This window comes from Haematobia irritans, chromosome 5 (genome assembly GCF_050003625.1).
Source record: "Haematobia irritans isolate KBUSLIRL chromosome 5, ASM5000362v1, whole genome shotgun sequence".
NCBI classification, from domain to species: domain Eukaryota; kingdom Metazoa; phylum Arthropoda; class Insecta; order Diptera; family Muscidae; genus Haematobia; species Haematobia irritans.
This window is the reverse complement of record NC_134401.1, coordinates 161,748,305-161,771,109: the sequence shown is the minus strand read 5'-3', so window position 1 is coordinate 161,771,109 and position 22,805 is coordinate 161,748,305. Positions and strand designations below refer to the sequence as shown.

General features: G+C 30.5%; 1 protein-coding gene across 2 annotated transcripts; it reads left to right on the top strand.

Annotated features, from left to right (window-relative positions):
• Positions 1 to 10,873: 10,873 nt before the first annotated feature.
• Positions 10,874 to 22,571, top strand: LOC142240356 (alpha-N-acetylgalactosaminidase). 2 transcript variants are annotated; one of them, XM_075312063.1, is made up of 10 exons: positions 10,874 to 11,032; positions 14,995 to 15,200; positions 19,844 to 20,021; positions 20,087 to 20,356; positions 21,184 to 21,345; positions 21,409 to 21,548; positions 21,947 to 22,019; positions 22,089 to 22,241; positions 22,307 to 22,382; positions 22,440 to 22,571. In XM_075312063.1, the coding sequence occupies exons 2-10, from the start codon at positions 15,037 to 15,039 to the stop codon at positions 22,484 to 22,486; spliced, it is 1,263 nt and encodes a 420-aa protein (XP_075168178.1). In that variant the 5' UTR covers positions 10,874 to 11,032; positions 14,995 to 15,036; the 3' UTR covers positions 22,487 to 22,571. The 2 variants fall into 2 exon arrangements, with proteins under 2 accessions (XP_075168178.1, XP_075168177.1); XM_075312062.1 differs by having other exon boundaries at positions 10,884 to 11,065.
• The last annotated feature ends 234 nt before the right edge of the window (positions 22,572 to 22,805 follow it).

Below are 22,805 nucleotides of genomic sequence, written 5' to 3'. Positions count from 1 at the left end.
GTCAAAGCATGCTGTATTGACAACAAAAACGCTAGGAAACGTGAAAAAGGGAATTATTCGCCGTCAAGCTTATTGTGTTTGCCGTTGCGGCAAAAATGTTTCGCCTACCGCCTATCGCTATGGTTATATTTACACACTTATATTATGTCGGTTAGTAATTAACAGCCTATTTCTGCTATCCGAATTCTAGTCTTCGTTCGCATACAAAACGAAAAACAGCTGATTTTGGTTTCTCTAAGGGGTATCTAAACGAAAATCGAAACGAAAGTCAATGCGAACGAAGACGTAGCGCCATTCTATATATTTTGTGAAACACCAAGCGCAACTGTCTTATTATCAATTATTTAAATAAAAATGAAGTGCTGAAAACATATTTATTTCGCTTAAAATTATGAAAGTATTGAGTGAACAATACTCGACTTTCCAAATGAAATAAAGTGATAGTTCTTCAATTATTTTTCCAGACACGCTGCCTCCATCAAGAATAAACACACTGGCTGATAGACGCTGCAATATGTAACTTGCTATTTGTAACTCTACATCATTCTTTTATTAATGCAAAAAATTATGTTAAATGATGTGCTAGTCGTATAAAGGTTGAATTACACAATGCGTGAGTTGATGGAAGGGTTGATTTTTTTCTGTTTGATCTTTTGATTTCAAAGAGAAATTTCAACTCTTCAATCATCGGACGCATTGTACGTATTGAACGCATGGTATGTATACCTTAAATGTTATGTTTATAAGAATTAATAAATGTTTAATCAAATTAATACACTCATAGAAAAAAGTCTGCTAAAAACAGCAGTCGATTTCTGCTAAGTTGATATTTTTATTTATTTCAGCCAAAATAAAACATGATTTAGTGTAACCGAGCTTAAAAAATAGCAAGAAATGTTTGCTATTTCAGCAAACAGTGACTGCTGTCCCTTTTTAGCAGACTATCTGCTGTTTTAGCAGACTTTTCTGCTGTCCCTACTAACAAATTTCTTTGGGTGTACTTGTAACTCTACATCATTCTTTTATTAATGCAAAAAATTATGTTAAATGATGTTCTAGTCGTATAAATGTTATGCTTATAAGAATTAATAAATGTTTAATTAAATTAATAAAAATCTAAACAATCGTGTTTACTTGACCACAATGATTCTTTTACAACTACCTTAAAATACATTTTTTCTGATAGTTTGAAGGGACTTTTATTGGCGTCGTTCTAAATTTATCTAAAAAGGCACCTAAAAATTGCACTCATGCGATACTTTTTTGTAGTAACTTGGCATGGTACAACTTCTCAATAGTGACGGCGCTTTTCCGACGAGTTTTGAATGTCGTATACGATTGTTTTCGACGTGATGGAGATTCTCAGAAGTGCCGTCAAATTCAAAAAATGTTGGCAGGGCAAAAGCTTTTAATGTAAATATGTGATAAAAGTAAATATGTGAAAAGAACAAACACATACATTTCGAATGAAACACTCATTAAAAGGAGAACTGAACTGTAATTATTGTAGAAATATGGAAATACAAATCCTAATCTCTCTACGCGGGCTAAATTGTTATAAAAAAAATTATTGAGCTAAACCAAATATAAGAAGCGGGAAAAGTTTGCCAAATGAAATAGTTTGCAGCGAAATATGAGATATGTAAAAATGAGGTCACTGAATTCAAGTGTAGCCGCTAAAATCAAAAATCAATTAGCAAAAATACAATAAAGATGCTTGCAAATTATGTTATAATTTGATAAGGGAATGATATAAAGCAACAATTAAAAAATATATGTACATACATCGAAATTTATTATAAAATCATGTCATTTTTTAATAGCAGACTTGTTGTTAAAATATTTGTAGTTTGCTGAAAAATTTCCTTGTTTCGAAATGTGCTGCCAAAGAAAATTATTATTAGATACAATAGAGTAATTTACCAAACAAAAAGTCTACAAGAAAAGGAAAGCAGTCATCGTTTGCTGAAGTTATCTGCTATTTTTAAAATTGATTGCACTAAAACGATTTTAATGGCTGAAATTAACAAGGAAGAAAAACCCGGTACTGTCGTAAAACAATATTTTATCCCTTGTGCACTCCTTGGATAAGTACCCGTTCCACGTGCGGATTATTATAGCGAATTATGGAAATATTTTTTTTATTAAAAAATAGCCAATAACTAAAGGAATAAAAATTACGTTTTAAAATCAATGTGAAATAAAAATATTTCGCATTTATTCCGCGCTAAAGCCTAGTACTAAGATCACGTTTTCACGCGAAAAACTGTTTAAAGCAAATATTTATACAACCCTGGATTTTTCGCACGAAAAAATAGGCAGGTATATTATTTCGCATAAATAAGTTAACATCCCTGGGTTTGAGACCCTGTTTACGGAGATATATGAAGATATTCGTTTTTCGCATAAACGAACTTAGTACTAGGCATAACGTTTTTTATATGGAGCATAACAGTTTTTCAAGCGAAAACGTTATCTTAGTACTAGGCTTTAAAATGAAAAGGTAAAGCCTAGTACTAAGATCACGTTTTCGCTCGAAAAACTGTTATACTCCATAAAAAAAGGTTAGCGCGGAATAAATGCGAAATCTTTGTTTTGAGCATTTTAAACACATATTTATACAACGCTGGATATAGCGCACGAAAAAATAGGCAAGCATGTTATTTCGCATAAATAAGTTAACATCCCTGCGTTTGAGACCCTATTTAAGCTTGGTACTAAGATCACATTTTCGCACGAAGAACTGTTATACTCCATACAAAACACGTTTGCGCGGAATAAATGCGAAATCTTTGTTTTGAACATTTTCAAACACATATTTATACAACCCTGGATTTTTTGCACAAAAAAATTGGCAGGCATATTATTTCGCATAAATAAGTTTACATCCTTGCGCTTGAGACCCTATTTACGAAGAAACATATTCGTTTTTCGCATAAACGAACTTAGTACTACACCCAAAGAAATTTGTTAGTAGGGACAGCAGAAAAGTCTGCTAAAACAGCAGAAAGTCTGCTGAAAAAGGGACATCAGTCACTGTTTGCTGAAATAGCAAACATTTCCTGCTATTTTTGAAGCTAGATTACACTAAAACATGTTTTATTTTGGCTAAAATAAATAAAAATGTCAACTTAGGAGCTATCCTAACATAATTAAAATAATATTTTATGAATATCTATAGTATTTGACCAAAAATCTGAATATTTATAAAATTGAGGCATAACAGCAAACAAAATGTTTGCTGATCGTATTTAGGAGCTTGTAAGTATATTACAGTGCAAAAATACACCAAAAACTACTTTTGGTTCTTAAATATGCTTTGGGGAAAAATTTATAACCTAAAAATTTTATAAATTGTTGTTCATTAGGCCCTGAAGTACAAAAATATAACAGCAGACATCGACTGCTGTTTTTAGTAGACTTTTTTCTATGAGTGTAAGCATAAATAGGTAAAGGTGAGTACTATGTTCGTATTTTTCACCAAAACACTAAATTAAAAGTAAAAAAATCTATATGAAGACGATTATATTTATAAAAAGTCTTGCGAAATAATGAATGGAAAAGATCTAAGGGATTGATTGTGAACCATTTTGTATTTATAATTTAATTAAATTTAAAAAGTAACCGTGAAAATAAGCGGGGTTTCAGCTTGAAAACTGAACATAGTACTCAGCTTAAATAATAAAAATATTGATAAAAAAATTACAAAATATTTTTTTTTATTTTTACATATTATTATTTTTTTAATAATTGAAATTAAACAATTTAATATTGAAACAGAAAAAAAACATCATTTTAGGACTGACAATAATTCACATGGAAATCATGGTGTATCAGCAAATGTTGAAGAAGTTTGTTTTTGTGGTGAAACCTCTTTGAGAAGCTTTGAAACACTCAGAAATGTCACCAGTATTACTGAGAGATGATAATCCAGCGCTGAAACACTTTTTGATCGAAACTGGGATTGAACCCATGGCCCATCGTATTCAAGGCGGGCATGTTTACCATTGCACCACGACGATGCACACAAAAAAATATTTTTCTGATTCAATCACGAAATTAATTGATCCAATTAATTTTTTAATTGAAATGTCTTCAATCACCGAAATGATAGTATCAATTAAAAAATTAATTGACAGTCAATTAAAAAATTAATTGATCCAATTAAAAAATTAATTGATACTATTAATTTCTGTGATTGATTTTTATTTCAATTAAAAAATTTGTTGATTCAATTAAATTTTTAATTGAATATTTTTCAAAACTCAATTAAGATTTTAATTGGAAAAATTTTCGTGAAATTTTTTTCTGTGTGAGAGGGGATAATCCACCGCTGAAAATGTTTTTAGTGTTTAGTCGAATCTGGGATTGAACCCACGACCCTTTGTATGCAAAGCGCCCCAATATTAGAATTTTGGACACATTTTTATTAAAATTTTAGGAAATTTTCTATTTGTGCGGAATACAAATTTCGTAAAATTGTATGCTATGTTTGTGTATATTTTTTCTAGATCATGTCAGCAAAAAAAATAAAATTTGTTAAAGTGAAGCAAAACTCTCTCATATATAGAATATTTTAATTACAACATAATAATTTCTATAAACTAAATAAAATAAAGTTTTTAGATATATATCACATGTTTTTTATTTATTTAAGTGTACACGGTTGAAAAAGACTGTTTTTCATATGTTTGGCTATAAACATTATATGTTTGGAACACAAATTTTTAAACACAATATTTTTGAGTGCAAGCATATAATGTTCATAAACTAGCATAAGATGTTTGGGACATATATGTTAACATATTAACATATATGTCCCAAACATATTATGTTTGGGACATAAAATGTTTGTAAATATAATATGCTTGGATGCAAACATATATTAATTTAGAAATAGCCTATAAACATATATGTGTTTAGTAGCTTGGAGCGCTATTTAACAGGGAGCGATATTGAATTAAGTTGGTGGTTGTGGCTTGTTATTACAAAATTAACATTTTATTTTTCCTTGGGCAATTGATCAGCTACTTCTTTGATCCTTACAAACTGTGTGGTCCGCTGTTCGAATCCCCGTCCGGCAAAAAGTAAAATTAAAAAAAAATATAAAATATAACAATTTCTTCTACAATGTTTGCATTACAGAAAAAGGTGCTAAGAACTAAAAAATCTCGTGGAAGTGAGAAAGATGTGGAGGAATATACAATTAGGCAGAAACAACATTTTGAGCATTCAGATCGAAAACCTATGTTGTTAGCACCTATATTACCTGTTTATTTTCATAATTCATTATGATTGTAAATATATTTATATATATATATATATAAATAAATAAATAAATAAAATTTTGAGCACAATATTGTTTGGGAGAAATTTTTTTAAGCATATAATATTTTTGGGTGCAAAATGCTCCAAACATATTATATGTTCACATAATAACATATTGTTTTTTGGAAGACAACATTATTGAATTTGGATGCAAAAATACAAAATGTTTGGAACTTAGACTACCCAAACATATATTGTTTAGACCAATATGCTTTCAAACATATTATATATTGGAAGAGATCAAACAAATAAATGTTTGGGCAATACCCAAAAATGTATATGCTTGAAGCAAAATATGTTTGTGAGTATATGTTACAGAAGCGATTTTTTGTGAGCGTGTATATAAGAGTTAAATATATCATACAAAAAATCTTGATACAAATCTGTAATGTATGGGTATTTTAATTTTTGCATATAGGATTGGAAAAAATGGTATTTCTATATCATATCGGTCTTTAAAAATGGTGTTTGCTTGAGAATGCATGTTTTTAAAATATTCACTTGTTATATATGCTATTTTTCACGGGATTTGCGCTGTGTAAGCAACTTTCTCAGCAGGGCTTACCAAAAATTACTTTCAGGCCATTTAAATTTAAATATGTTAATTTTTTTGTGTTGAGTATGCAAAACATGATTTCGAGTCATTTCATATCGATTAAAAACAAAGTAAAACAAATATTCCATGAATTTTAAACCTCACTGCAATATAGTGTGCAATATGAAAAAAATGGAAAATCCTCATGTCATCTATAAAAAATTTCTATTCCAAACAAAACCATAATTAGTACCATCTTATAATGCAATTGATTGTGTCCCACTTAGTTTTCAATAAAAATGTCGGTGGCATCAAACCCAGCCCAGCAGTGTATACCTGCTAAATACCATGTATACTAGAGACCAACATAATTTATCAATATTTGCCATTGTAATAATTTTAGACTGATTATCAAAATTGGAACAGAGAATTCAATATGTGTGGCATGTGGGTATTGTTATGTAAACGAAATTTTTCCAAATATGAGATCGAGGATAAAGTGTGAATAAAATGCAAATTGCAATTATTTTTTCAGATATTTTCTTATAATAGAAATTTTATGAAGAATTAATAAAAAGTATTAGGTCATTACTTAAGGAAATTATATTTGTATAAGATTTGTAATCATTGAGCTTAAGAAATCTATAATTAATTTAGAAACGAAATGTCGAATGAATACCTCTTTAAATAATAGGTTTTAAATTGATATTTTGAATTATAAATTATTTTAACGATTATTAACATATTCATTAATAGCTTTAGTTACACTCATAGAAACAACAGTCGGTGGTTGCTGTTGTACTTTTATAATTTGTGGCCTAGCGAATGACAATTTTTCAAATTTCTAAATTCTAAAATGTTACCCAGTGCATTTTCCAGGACCAAAAAAAATTTTTTTGCATCTTCCTGTCCTCTAATTTTTTTAAAATTATTTCATTTCTTTAAAAGGTCCTTAATGAGATCAGCAAATATTTTGTTTGCTGTTATGCCTTAATTAAAAAAAATATTCATATATTTTTGTTTGTTTAAACCGAACAAAACATGTTTATGGGTATGTGAGTTTAAAAACTAGCAGGTAATGTTTGCTATTTCAGCAAATAGTGACTGCTCTACCTTTTTCAACAGACTTCCTGCTGTTATAACAGATTTTTTATGTTGTGTCTACTAAAAATTTCTCTGAGTGTACATGTCTCAAAAAAGAAAACTGAAAATTCGATAAACATGATTTGTTTCATACACTCAAAGAGAAATGATAAATGGACCAGCGATCACATAAATTATCTGCAGTGCCGATTATGTTGCCGAACATAAATTACGGCGTACCCAATGTGGGATTTGTCGATCTCGAAAAGTTGAATGGCAACGTTATATATCACGTACCAAATTTTAAACTAATCCGATGAAAAATTCCCCTCCAAGGAGGCTCCATAAGTCAAATCTGGGATCGTTTTATATGGGGGCTATATATAATTATGAACCAATATGGACCCATTTTTGTATGATTTCAACTTGATCGAATTAAATTTGCATCTAAAGGAGGTCCAAGAAACCAAATCTAATGCCAGGTACCAAATTTCGGATCGATCGATGAAATTTACCCCTCGAGAAGGCTCAAGATGTCAAATCTGGGTTTATATGAGTGTATATCAGAAATTGGTCCTATATGGCCCCCGATAATACCTTCCGACTTATATCAATAACAACGACTTATGCCAAGTTTCAAATTTTGCCAAAATTTTATTTTTATAGAAAATTTTGTCAAAATTTTATTTCTATAGGAAAATTTGGTCAAAATTTTATTTCTATAGAAAATTTGGTAAAAATTTTATTTCTATAAAAGATTTTGCCAAAATTTATTTTTTAAGGCAAATTTTGCCAAAATTTCTTTTTTTTGGCAAATGTTCACAAAATTTTATTTCTATGGCAAATTTTGCCAACATTTTATTTATATGGAAAATTTTGACAAAATTTTATTTCTATAAAAGATTTTTTCAAAATTTTATTTCTATAGAAAATTTTGCAAAAATTTTATTTTATTAGAAAATTTTGCGAAAATTATATTTCTATCGAAAATTTTGACAAAATTGTATTCCTATTGAAAATTTTGCAAACATTTCATTTCTATAGCAAATTTTGCAATAATTTTATTTTTATAGAAGATTTTGCCACAATTTGATAAAATTTTATTTCTATTGAAAATTTTATATCTATTGAAAATTTTGCAAAAGTTTTATTCTACAGAAATTTTGTCAAAATTGTATTTCTATAGAAATTTTGTTCCAAATTTTATTTCTATTTTGCCAAATTTTTATTTCTTTTCGAAAGTTTGTCAAAATTTTATTTTTATAAAAAATTGGGTCAATATTTTATTTCTATAGCAAATTTTGGACAAAATTTTATTTTTATAAAAATTGGGACAAAATTTTATTTCTATATAGCAAATTTTGCAAACAATTTATTTTTATAGAAGATTGTGCCACAAAATTTTATTTCTATATTTTATTTCTATAGAAAAATTTTGCCAAAATTTTATATCTAATGAAAATTTTGCAAAAGTTTTATTCTATAGAAATTTTGTCAAAATTTTATTTCTATAGAAAAATTTACCAACATTTCATTTCTATGGCAAATTTTGACAAAATTTTATTTCTATAGAAAATTTTGCAAAAATTTTATTTTAATAGAAAATTTTGCGAAAATTCTATTTCTATCGAAAATTTTGACAAAATTTTATTTCTATAGAAAATTTTGCAAAAATTTTATTTTAATAGAAAATTCTATTTCTATCGAAAATTTTGACAAAATTTTATTTCTATTGAAAATTTTGCAAAAATTTTATTTCTATAGCAAATTTTGCAAAAAAAAATATTTTTATAGAAGATTTTGCCACAATTTGTCAAAATTTTATTTCTATAGAAAATTTTGCCAAAATTTTATATCTATTGAAAATTTTGCCAAAGTTTTATTCTATAGAAATTTTGTCAAAATTGTATTTCTATAGAAATTTTATTCCAAAATTTATTTCTATATTGCCAAATTTTTATTTTTATTCGAAAATTTGTCAAAATTTTATTTTTATAAAAAATTAGGTCAAAATTTTATTTCTATAGCAAATTTTGGTCTAAATTTTATTTCTATAGAAAATTTTGGTCAAAATTTTATTTCTATAGAAAATGTTTCCAAATTTTCATTTCTATAGAAAATTTTATATCTATAGCAAATTTTGCAAAAATTTTATTTTTATACACCCAAAAAAAGTGAACCCACCGTGAAAGAAATTGTAGGTTTATTTTAGAAAATTTTAACTAAAATAGTTTTCTAATTGCAACATGTTATAAATAAGTTAATACTTTTTGTCAAACTGAAGAATTTTTTTAAACATAATTAATTTTTTTCTGTTGTTTAAGAAAATTTCATATGTTGAAAGAAAAAATTGGATTTAAAAATTGTTAAAATGTCTTTAGCGCTGTACGAAGTTCAAAACAGGTACAATTTTAGTAAAATTTACTCATTTGAGAGACTTACGAACTCAATTTAAGCAAACTTCTGTCATTTTAGGAAAATATGAACTATTTTATTTTGTAGTAAAATTGTGCACTATATTTGTATACAACTTTTTTCTTATTTTTAGTTCACGTCATTAAAATTAGCAAAAAATTTTTCAAATATGGAACATTTACTCATATTGTGCAAAATTTAACTAAAATCAACTAATCTTCATGAACTAAAATAAAGTTCAGTTGGCATTAGAGCCCATTTTTTCTGGGCGTAAAAGATTTTGCCGCAGTTTGTCAAAATGTTATTTCTATAGAAAAATTTTGCCAAAATGTTATTTCTATAGAAAATTTTGCTAAAATTTTATTTCTATAGAAAATTTTGCCAAAATTTTATTTCTATAGAAAATTTTGCCAAAATTTTATTTCTATAGAAAATTTTGCCAAAATTTTATTTCTATAGAAAATTTTGCCAAAATTTTATTTCTATAGAAAATTTTGCCAAAATTTTATTTCTATAGAAAATTTTGCCAAAATTTTATTTCTATAGAAAATTTTGCCTAAATTTTATTTCTATAGAAAATTTTGCCAAAATTTCATTTCTATGGCAAATTTTGACAAAATTTAATTTCTATAGAAAATTTTGCCAAAATTTAATTTCTATGGAAAATTTTGCCAAAATTTTATTTCTATAGAAAATTTTGCCAAAATTTAATTTCTATGGCAAATTTTGACAAAATTTTATTTCTATAGAAAATTTTGCAAAAATTGTATTTCTATTGAAAATTTTGCCAAAATTTTATTTCTATAGAAAAATTTGCCAAAATTTTATTTCTATAGAAAATTTTGCAAAAATTGTGTTTCTATGGAAAATTTGGTAGCGGAGAGGAATATTTTGCAAAATTTACCAAAACATCAAGAATTCTACCAATCTACCAAACAGTAAAAAAATCTACCATTTTTGGTAGAATTCTATCAACAGTGGCAACCGTGAATCTAAGAAAAATTTCTTATGTGAATGAATCGAAATCTTTGGATTCGGATTTTTGAGTGTATATATAAGTTCAAGTTAAAGGAGAGTGGCTTCAATCAAAATATCTTTATTTCAAGGAATTCGCATAGTTATCTCGAAATCAATACTATTGATTCTTTGAGTCAAAATCTTCGAATTGCTTTTTTTTGAGTGTAATATCAAATAGTTTTGTTTAATTATTTCCATAGGAATTTTAATTGAAATTGGATTCAATAGATAATTCTCTAGGAATATTCATTCATTCAAATTGAGAACGTGTCTTCTTGATTTGCACTCATATCCAATATCATTTATTATTATTATTATTATGTTTGTTTTGCAATAAAAGTTATTGCACTCGTAGTAGTTTTGCCACTCGATGTGTCCATTCAGAAATAAATTTTATAATAAATGGGCAAGTAGAGGCGAGAATTCCCGCGTCCGATATACATTTTTATTTCTTATCAATCATCTTTCTTCTTGTCTTGTTTATCAAGTCTCTAAGTCTAGCTTTGAGGGCGCGCACTTGTAGGCTTAAGTCAATGGCTCTGTTCGAGTAGTCTTGAGTTTGACGTCTCCAGGCAATGTTTGCTGCTATTCGGAATTAAGAATACAAGTCGGAGGCACATTGATCTAAATCTGACGTTTGGTTTGCAATCTACAGTACGAAATTAATTGATGGTTTTTAAAAAACAAGTATTAATATCAGCAAAACAAAAAAAAAAAAACAATAACAACAACAACAAGAAACAAATGAACTTTAAATTACTATAACAAGTGAAAAGAAAAGAAAATAAAAGTGAAGAAAAAATCGAAAATATCCTCAATACGGTTTGAAATGAAAACTAAAGTGCTCTTTGTGATAAGCGTCGTCTCTGGAGGAGGTCTCTTACTTTCTTTACGAAATGTTTGTGTGTACAGATTAGGGATGTCATTCTGTGTTTATCAAATTCTGGGATTTTATGCGGCAATTCATTTCAAGGCATCATTCAATTTTCTAATTTTTCTCTATAGCGGCAGAATTACAGAGGATTTTGAAAATAACATATCCTGTTTTGTTTTTTATCCAAAAGGACCATATGTACCGTGCCCTATCCTATAATTTATAGATCTTGCCTTCCAGCCAACCTTTGGAGTCAATATATTGATATTTGCATGGGTCGAACATAATGTCCATATAAGTTAGGTTAGATGGCAGCCCGATGTATCAGGCTCACTTAGAATATTCAGTCCATTGTGATACCACATTGGTGAACTTCTCTCTTATCACTGAGTGCTGCCCGATTCCATGTTAAGCTCAATGACAAGGGACCTCCTTTTTATAGCCGAGTCCGAACGGCGTTCCACATTGCAGTGAAACCACTTAGAGAAGCTTTGAAACACTTAGAAATGTCACCAGCATTACTGAGGTGGGATAATACACCGCTGAAAAACTTTTTGGTGTTCGGTCGAAGCAGGAATCGAACCCACGACCTTGTGTATGTAAGGCGGGCATGCTAACCATTGCACCACGGTGGCTCCCAATGTCCATATAACTTGAAGTACTATGACCTAAGCAAGTTCTGGTGCCCGACATCTGGGTGCCAAGATACATATATATAAAATATATGCCAGACATTGTTGTCGATAACAACGACAGCAGACAAAGCCCGGTCTGCACCTTCACCAAATTTTCCGTCAATCATAAGGAATGCATAGACACTTTGCTATATAAGTTTTGGTTAGACGATTTTATCGACTGTTAACATTTTTTCCGTAAAGCCTGGGAAAAGCTGTAGCGAAATTTCCGGTAGCGATACGTAATTTACGTACACTTTTGCTAACGACATTTTCTTGAGAACGGCATTATCGATTGTTTACATGTTGTTCCTTAAGACATGTACTTCTAGCCGGAATGCATTGCAACCTTTTGTTACTGGCACGTAAACACTATAGACACATATATAGGAAATACACCAGAACTGTATTATCGACAGATATTAACATGAGCTAAATACCGGGCTTTAAGTAAGCCTCCAACAAAATTTACACTACCCAAATATTCACCGTTTTTTATGGAGTATAATAGCTTTTCGTCCGAAAACGTGATGTTAGTATTAGACTTAAGCCCGGTATGCACCTCTAGCGGAAATTTCGTTTGCGTGCCAATAACACAGTTTTGCAATGTATTTCTTGTGGGAGCAAAATGATAATAATGTCTCACGGAATTTTCTTCAGCAAATATATACACTGAAAAAAAAAAATATTTACGTGATATTAAAGATTACGCAACATAAATTTTAAGATGCGAAATTTACAAAATATTAAGGTCAAATTTCTTTAAAATAATTAAATTTTAATAAAAATAAAGTTTATAATCTTTTCTTCAAATTTTTTTTTCATTAAATTTTGGACACAAATTTTGTACATTTTCATCACTCCGTTAAAGTCGCATATCATTGAACTAAGGCAAATTTTCCTTAAAGTAAGGTTACGTTAGGTTAAGTGGCAGCCCGATGTATCAGGCTCACTTAGACTATTCAGTCCATTGTGATACCACATTGGTGAACTGTGTCCTTAAAGTAAAGAAACACATTTTTGATTTAAAGAAATTGTCCTTAAATTATCTGAAATATTGAAACTTTAGATCTAAGATAAAAACGCTTCAAATGTAGGCTAAGACTTATTTTGAGGATTTAGCGTGTTTGGTTTAAAGATTTTTTTTTTGAAATTAAGAAAACATAATTTGGATTTTTAAACTGACATTTGTTTGTACGTGAGTACCTTTATTAATACACCGCGAAAAGAGAATGTAAATATGATAAATGAGATCGGTATCATAATTTTAATTTTATTGGTCCTAGATTTGAAGCCAGATAGGTCGCTAAAAAAAATTCTTTATTTTAAAGAAGTCGTATCTTTGGCGCGGAATCAATTCCAAAATCGTTAAGGGAATGTCAAAATCTTTGGATCCAAGTAAACTTTTGTTTGAGTGTAACAATGCATTTCTTATGGGTAGCGGAAATTTCGTCTAGACTATTCAGTCCATTGTGATACCACATTGGTGAACTGTGTCCTTAAAGTAAAGAAACACATTTTTGATTTAAAGAAATTGTCCTTAAATTATCTGAAATATTTAAACTTTAGATTTAAGAAAAAACGCTTCAAATATAGACTAACCCCCATTTTCATAAAGCTCCGTTAGTGTTCCGTTAACTAACCAATTTTTAAACCGTATTATGGACGAAGCTGTCATTTTGCCTTTATATTCCATAGGCCAGCTAGGAAATTAACTGACCAAAATTTTTCAGTTAAAGTTAACCGAAGAGAAGATATTTCCAATTTACTTTCTGTTAATTGCCAGTTAAAGCATAACGGAGCTACATGAAAATGGCCGTAAGACTTATTTTGAGGATTTAGCGTCTTTGGTTTAAAGTTTTTTTTTGAATTAAGAAAACATAATTTGGATTTTTAAACTGACATTTGTTTGTACGTGAGTACCTAACCGCGAAAAGAGAATGTAAATATGATAAATGAGATCGGTATCATAATTTTAATTTTATTGATCCTAGATTTGAAGCCAGATAGGTCGCTAAAAAATTCTTTATTTTAAAGAAGTCGCATCTTTGGCTCGGAATCAATACCAAAATCCTTAAGGGAAGGTCAAAATCTTTGGATCTAAGTAAACTCTTGTTTGAGTGTAACAATACATTTCTTATGGGTTGCGGAAATTTCGACTGGAGGTGCATACCGGCCTTTATGTGTGAATATACAAACTGTCGACAACATTGTCTTGTCGAAATTTTATCTGATTTTCAATAAGACAATTCTGCCATAAATTTCTAATGGGAAATAATTTGCACGGTCGATAACATCTGCCTAAGAACATTTTTAATAGCATAAATAGACATTTATTTCTTATGGGTAATAAAATGTTCGTTAGAGCAGCATTGAGACCGAAATTTACAACAGTGCCTATCTGCCTTTAATGGTTAATCAACGGCATTGCATTTATTATCGACACATTACATGATACATGCGTGGGGCCACATGCTTTCTTTCACTTCAAAAAAATTGAAAGTTTTCATTTTCTAAACGACATCCCTAGCATTGAAAGAAAATATGTCTCTATTTGCAAATCAATTTTAAATAAACAATTAAACACCACGGGATGGCGATTACGAGTATAAATGTACGGTTGACATTGTCGATACATTTTAACTTTGACTGATAACCATTGAGAACCAAAGACACCACCTCCTGGCGCTATTATCTTCACACAATACATTAGGCAATAAGACCATAGTTGTTTCCTTCTTCGTGTATTGTATATGTATATTGAAGAATGGAATGTAATTAAAGCATTTCCAAAACCATTATTGCATTACGACCACTAGAAGAGGAGTTCTAGTTAGTGTTGGGTTTTTCTTTAGTTTTTTGTTTTTTATCAAACAGAAAATTGCGTAGAGTTATAGCAGCTAAATAATTGAACAAAAAAAAAAAAACAAACTCCTATAAAATACGGGTGTTTTCAATACTTTTCATTCATTAACAGTTTGGTTTCTGAGCTGAAACCATATATCTATATTTTTTTTTTGAAAATTTCGGAATTTTTTCTTTTAAATTTTTCGTTGTTTTTCTTTTAGTTGGATATCCTGCCATTTATCTATCATAGAAATTATAGAAAAATGTTACGTTATTTATGCAAGTTTCTGATTGTAAATGTTGTTCTTCTTCAATCAACATGGGCCTTAGAAAATGGCCTGGCCCGAACTCCACCCATGGGCTGGATGCATTGGGAACGTTTCCGTTGTATTACCGATTGTAAGAAATATCCTGATGAGTGTATAAGGTAAGTGGATGTTTTTTTTTCGAAATTTTTTGTATGCAGAAAGTGTGAAAACAGATGCTTATAAATGAACTAACAAAATGGTTGACTTGAGTCCAAAGATTACAACCTTCATGTTGCGAGTAATTCATGGGGCTTCATTCCGATATTTCTTGAGATTGTAGAAGCTAAATATTTGATCCGAATTGCTAGATTTTTTTTTATATTTGGAGTTACCTTAGCTTCATAAAAAAATGTAGTGATTATAATTTTTCCGCTTTTCTGCCCTAAATTCTGTTACACTTAAGAAAAAAGTTTATTTGAATCATGATTTTGATTTTGACCTTCCCTTAAAGATTTTTGTAACTATTGATTCCGAGCCAAAGGTGCTGCTCTTTCAAATCTAGAATGAAAATTAGAATAAAGGTCTCATTTATCGAATTTTCGTTCTCTTCTTGCGATATATGAACAAAGCTATTAAAACTAAAACAGATACTTCAAAGTAAAAAATATTTTCGTAATAAAATAAATAAAAACAAGTAAGGAAAGTCTAAAGTCGGGCGGGGCCGACTATATTATACCCTGCACCACTTTGTAGATCTAAATTTCCGATACTATATCACATCCGTCAAATGTGTTGGGTGCTATATATAAAGGTTTTCCCAAATACATACATTTAAATATCACTCGATTTGGAGAGAATTTGATAGACTTTTACAAAATCTATAGACTCAAAATTTAAGTTGGCTAATGCACTGCACATTTAAATCTGAAGCAATTGTAAGGAAACTTCGCAAAAGTTTTTTTATGATTTATCGCTCGATATATATGTATTAGAAGTTTAAGAAAATTAGAGCCATTTTTACACCTTTTCGACTAAGCAGTGGCGATTTTACAAGGAAAATGTTGGTATTTTGACCATTTTTGTCGAAATCGGAAAAGCATATATATGGGAGCTATATCTAAATCTGAACCGATTTCAACCAAAATTGGCACGCATAGCTACAATGCTACTTCTACTCGCTGTGCAAAATTTCAAACAAATTGGGCCAAAACTCTGGCTTCTGGGGCCATATAAGTCCATATCGGGCAAAAATATATTTGGAAGCTATATTTAAATCTGAACCGATTTCAATCAAATTTGGCACACATGACTATACTACCAATTGTACTCCTTGTGCAAAATTTCAAGATAATCGGGATAAAACTCTGGCTTCTGGGTCCATATAAGTGCATATCGGGCGAAAGATATACATGGGAGCTATATCTAAATCTGAATCGATTTCAACCAAATTTAACACGCATAGCTACAATGCTAAATCTACTCACTGCGCCAAACCAAATTGGTTAAAAACTCTGGCTTTTAGGACCATATTAGTCCATATCGGGCGAAAGATATATATGGGAGCTATATCTAAATCTGAACCGATTTCAATCAAGTTTTGCACACTTGACTATACGACTAAGTTTTATGTTTGTACATAATTTCAAGCAAATCGGTATTAAAATCTGGCTGCTCTGTCCATATTAGTGCATATCGGGCGAAAGATAGATATGGGAGCTATATCTAAATCTGAACCGATTTCTTCCAAAATCAATAGGGTTCTATTCTGACCCAAATTAGGAACATGTGCCAAATTTGAAGGCGATTGGACTTAAATTGCGACCTAGACTTTGATCACAAAAATGTGTTCACAGACAGACGGACGAACAGACGGACGAACAGACGGACATGGTTATATCGACTCAGGGACCCACCCTGAGCATTATTGCCAAAGACACCATGTGTCTATCTCGTCTCCTTCTGGGTGTTACAAACATATGCACTAACTTATAATACCCTGTTCCACAGTGTGGCGCAGGGTATAAAAATTTAAACCAAATATGCAAAATTCTAAAATAAGATTTTGAAACGTTATTATCTTTAATCCAAAGATTCAATATCTTAGTTAATTTAAAGACAAATAAAAAAATAAACAAGTATATACGGCCGTAAGTTCGGCCAGGCCGAAGCTTATGTACCCTCCACCATGGATTACGTAAAAAATTCTTCTAAACACAGCCATCCACAATCGAATTACTTGGGTTGCGGTAACGCTTGCCGATGGCAAGGTATCTTAAAACTTCTTAACACCGTCTTCTCACTTGTAAGTTAGTCCATACGGGGTATATATTAAACAAAAAAAGGCCGACTAAATATGGATGAAATTTGCTTCTCTTACACGGATGAAAAAGACTGTTTTTCATATGTTTGGATATAAACATTATATGTTTGGAACACAAATTTTTAAACACAATATTTTTGAGTGCAAGCATATAATGTTCATAAACTAGCATAACATGTTTGGGACATATATGTTAATATGTTAGAACATATTATGTTTGGGACATAAAATGTTTGTAAATATATTATGCTTGGATGCAAACATATATTAATTTAGAAATAGCCTATAAACATATATGTGTTTAGTAGCTTGGAGCGCTATTTGACAGGGAGCGATATTGAATTAAGTTGGTGGTTGTTGCTTGTTATTACAAAATTAACATTTTATTTTTCCTTGGGCAATTGATCTACTACTTCTTTGATCCTTACAAACTGTGTGGTCCGCTGTTCGAATCCCCGTCCGGCAAAAGGTAAAATTAAAATAAAAAAATCATAAAATTGAATAATTTCTTCTACAATGTTTGTATCACAGAAAAAAATCTCGTGGAAGTGAGAAAGATGTGGGGGAATATACAATTAGGCAGAAACAAAATTATGAGCATTCAGGTCGAAAACCTATGTTGTTAGCACCTATATTACCTGTTTATTTTCATAATTCATTATGATTGTAAATATATAAATAAATAAATAAAATTTTGAGCACAATATTGTTTGGGAGAATTTTTTTTAGGCATATAATATTTTTGGGTGCAAAATGCTTCCAAACATATTATATGTTCACATAATAACATATTGTTTTTTGGAAGACAACATTATTGAATTTGGATGCAAAAATACAAAATGTTTGGAACTTAGACTATCCAAACATATATTGTTTAGACCAATATACTTTCAAACATATTATATATTGGAAGAGATCAAACATATAAATGTTTGGGCAATACCCAAAAATGTATATGCTTGAAGCAAAATATGTTTGGGAGTATATGTTACAGAAGCGATTTTTTGTAAGGGTGTAGAGGCTCCGCAAGCCAAATCTGGGGATGGGTTTATATGGGGGCAATATATAATTATGAACCGATATGGACCAATTTTTGCATGGTTGTTAGAGACCATATACCAACATCATGCACCAATTTTCAGACGGATCAAATGAAATTTGTTTCTCTTTGAGCCTCCGCAAGCCTAACCTGGGGATCTGTTTATATGGGGGCTATATATAATTATGAACTGATGTGGACCAATTTTTGCATGGTTGTTAAAGACCATATACCAACATCATGCGCCAAATTTCAGCCGGATCGGTTTATATGGGGTCTATATATAATTATGAACCGATGTGGACCAATTTTTGCATGGTTGTTAGAGACCATATACCAACATCATGCACCAAATTTTAGCCGGATCGGATGAGATTTGTTTCTCTTTGAGGCTCCGCAAGCTAAATCTGGCGATCGGTTTATATGGGGGCTATATAGTTATGGACCGATGTGGACCAATTTTTGCATGGTTGTTAGAGACCATATACTAACACCACGTACCAAATTTCAACCGAATCGGATGAAATTTGCTTGTCTTAGAGGGTCTGCAAGCCAAATCTGAGGGTCCGTTTATATGGGGGCTATACGTAAAAGTGGACCGATATGGCCCATTTGCAATACCATCCGACCCACATCAATAACAACTACTAGTGCCAAGTTTCAAGTCGATAGCTTCTTTCGTTCGGAAGTTAGCGTGATTTCAACAGACGGTCTGACGAACGGACATGCTTAGATCGACTCAGAATTTCACCACGATCCAGAATATATATACTCTATGGGGTCTTAGAGCAATATTTCGATGTGTTACAAACGGAATGACAAAGTTAAAAATAGTAGAAAAAAGTGTTTTTAAGTCGTTGTCTACTTTTATATTTTTGTACTTCTTATCCCAGCCGTTCGTAAAGAACCAAAAATAATTTCTTGTCTGTTCCTGCCCTATGATATCTAAAGTTTAAGACCCCAGGAGATAAAGCTTACAATAATATTTATAATTTAATTATAAATGCCATTAATCAATTAATAAATAAATATCCTAAAGGGCTTCCAAATACGATTAGTAAACATTTTGTTTGCTGTTATGTTTTAATTTAAAAAATATTCAGATTTATTCTTAATATTTTTTTTAGTTTGCTTTCTCATTTCAGCAGACTTTCTGCTGTTTTAGCAGATTTTTCTGCTGTATCTACTAACAATTTTCTTGGGGTGTATAACATTCTTCAAAAAAAAAGTTAGCTTCGAGTTTTCTAGTTTAACATTTATTGCTTGATCTTTCTCAGCAGAGTTTCCAAATTAATGAATTAATTGGCAAAATTTTTCTGGTATTACTAACAACATTTCTTGAGTGTATTTTTTGAAATATTTTTTTTGCAGCTCTTATTAATTTAATATTAATTTCTAATTTTTTTGTCTCAATTTTTTTTGTCTCAATTTTTTTTGTCTCGATTTTTTTGTCTCAAAAACAGTGAAAATCTTTTCAAACGCACCACAGACTTACTTGTCGATGAAGGATATTTGGCTGCTGGCTATGAATATGTTATAATCGATGATTGTTGGTTGGAAAAGGAACGTGACAATATTACCGGAAAATTGGTAGAGGATCGCTTAAGATTCCCTAGTGGCCTTAATGCTTTGGCAAATTATGTATGTTTAAATATTTTCTTTAATAATTGATTTTAAAGCGATATTATTTCCCATTTCCAAAATAGATCCACAACAGAGGTGTAAAGTTCGGTTTATATCAGGATTATGGTACCAACACATGTGCTGGCTATCCTGGTGTCATCAAACATATGGCCTTGGATGCACAATCGTTTGCCGATTGGGATGTTGATTATGTGAAACTTGATGGCTGTTATGCCGATATCAATCAAATGGATGAGGGATATCCCGAATTTGGTAGATTATTGAATAGAACTGGTCGTCCAATGATTTATTCGTGCAGTTGGCCCGTTTATCAGGAATACGAGGGAAAATTGGTGAGTGAGAATTAAAGCCTGATATATAAATCAAACGGAATACATTTTTGCCGTTAATGATATTTTGTATGAGAGCAAAATGCAAAACGCCGATAATTATGATAATGTAGATTGTTTGTAAGGTTTGTTTAGGAGATATAAAACAATCGATAATATCGTCTCACGAAAATTTCGCTAAAAATATCCAAGAAATTTACTTCTTTAAGGCCGGTTTCTACCTTTGGCCGAAAATTCTATTGCTGTCGATAACACTGTACCATATATTTTTTCAATTTCGCTAGAGATGCAACCGTGCGGAAAATCGTTTACGATTTCTTGTGGTTGTAAAATGTAAATAATCGATAGAGTCTCCTGCCATTTCCACTTGCAGGTCGATTAGACAGTTCAGCTTTGTAATTCATATGCCCGGTACGTGTCTCTAATGAAATTTCTACTAACCGCATTGCATTGGTATTTTTGCTACCGTAAATTCAGTGATTCGTGTTTATCGACTGTTTATATTGTGCTCTCATATGGAGCATATAACATCATAATCTCACTAGTGGTGTATACCGGAAAATTCCTTTTCGATGTATTTCTCGGTATACAGATCTTGCGAAAATTTTTGTCGCATGCCAATAATACAGTTTTCCATGTATGTATTTCTTATGGGAGCATACTTTTTGTTAGCAAATATGGCAATGTAATTCTTATGGAAATTTAGTTGTAAGTGCCAAATGGCCTTAAAACAGCAGAATCGATAATAACGTCCCATATTGGCTATCACGAAATGTTTATCTCCAAATCCAAATTATTTGATGACTTGTTTTCCCTTTGCCTATTTCTAGCCCAATTATGAAGCTCTAAAAGAGCATTGCAATTTGTGGCGCAACTGGAACGACATTGATGATTCATTTGAATCGGTAGCACAAATTATGGATTATTTTTCTAAAAATCAGGATAGAATACAACCCCATGCTGGTCCTGGACACTGGAATGATCCTGATATGGTAAGATTGATAAATAAGTTTAAGAAATTAAATTTAAAAAATATATTGTTTTCATTATTTTAGTTGATTCTTGGAAATTATGGATTGTCATACGATCAAAGTAAATTACAAATGGCTGTGTGGTCGATTTTGGCAGCACCTTTAATTATGTCAAATGATTTGGCTTCTGTAAGGCCGGAGATCAAGGCTATTCTGCAAAATAAGTAAGTAAAAGTAGGGTATTTACCGTATTTAGAAATTAGAATAATACAAAAAAATAATGTGGGAGAACATTTTACAATCGATAACATGGTATCGAAGAAAAAATGTCGTTGCTATTCAGTTTTGATGGGTAGCCGAAATTTCTCTAGAGTTCCGTACCGAGCTTAAGCGCTGTATTATACCATTTAAGAATTCAGCATAATGTGCTGAATCAGTATTATAACCCTTATGGGTTCACAATGTAAACAATCGATAATAACGTCGTAACGTGACATATTCCTCCGTAGCAAAAGTACCAATACATTTGCTGTTTTAACAAACTTTTTTCTAATAATAACATTTTTTGAGGTGTACTAATATTATATATGCATTGGATATACTTTTTTATCCTTTTTTTAAGGTACGTTATTGCCGTGGATCAGGATCCTTTGGGCATACAAGGACGTCGTATTTTGTTGAAGAATAAAATAGAGGTAATATATATTTTTTAAAGAAGTTCTTAAAATTAAATTTCTTGAATTTTTTTTAAATTTTCCTTCTAGGTTTGGTCCCGTCCCATTACTCCTGTAACATCAAATGGCCAATATTCATATGCTGTGGCCTTTGTAAGTCGTCGTGCCGATGGTGCTCCTTATTCCATTAAATTCAAACTCAACGATTTAAATCTTACAAATCCCCGTGGTTATGCCGTTACTGTAAGTCGAATTTTATCAACAATATTATGTAGCTTTAAAATTTTTATATTAATTTTTCATTTTAGGATCTTTATGACAATAACAGATTTATTGGTCAATTTAAACCTACGAGTGCCTTTGAAACACGTATTATTCCGAATGGTATGTAGTTTTGTGTGATCTGCGAATTTATACGATAATAAATTATTATTTTTTCAGGTGTAACATTCTACAAATTTACAGCTTTACAAAACGGAAGAAAATGAGTGCTATTGAATCTACTGTTACTGCGAATTATTTCATTATAGTAGTGACTTTATACCAAATATTACAATAAAGTTTTAAATTTAATATTAGTTGTTTATATATATGAGTTTATTAAGGACATTGTAAAAATACTTGGTCAAAGTAATACGAAGCCATATCGATTATGAGTCAATCCTGTGTTATTTATTTTGTTATTTATTTTGTCACCCATAAGAAATCCATAGATAATTTTTGCAAACAAAATCGAGATTTGTATAATATAAAATATACAAGGGAAACCGGTATTACCGACATTCATAAGAGTTTCGGCAAAGGTGC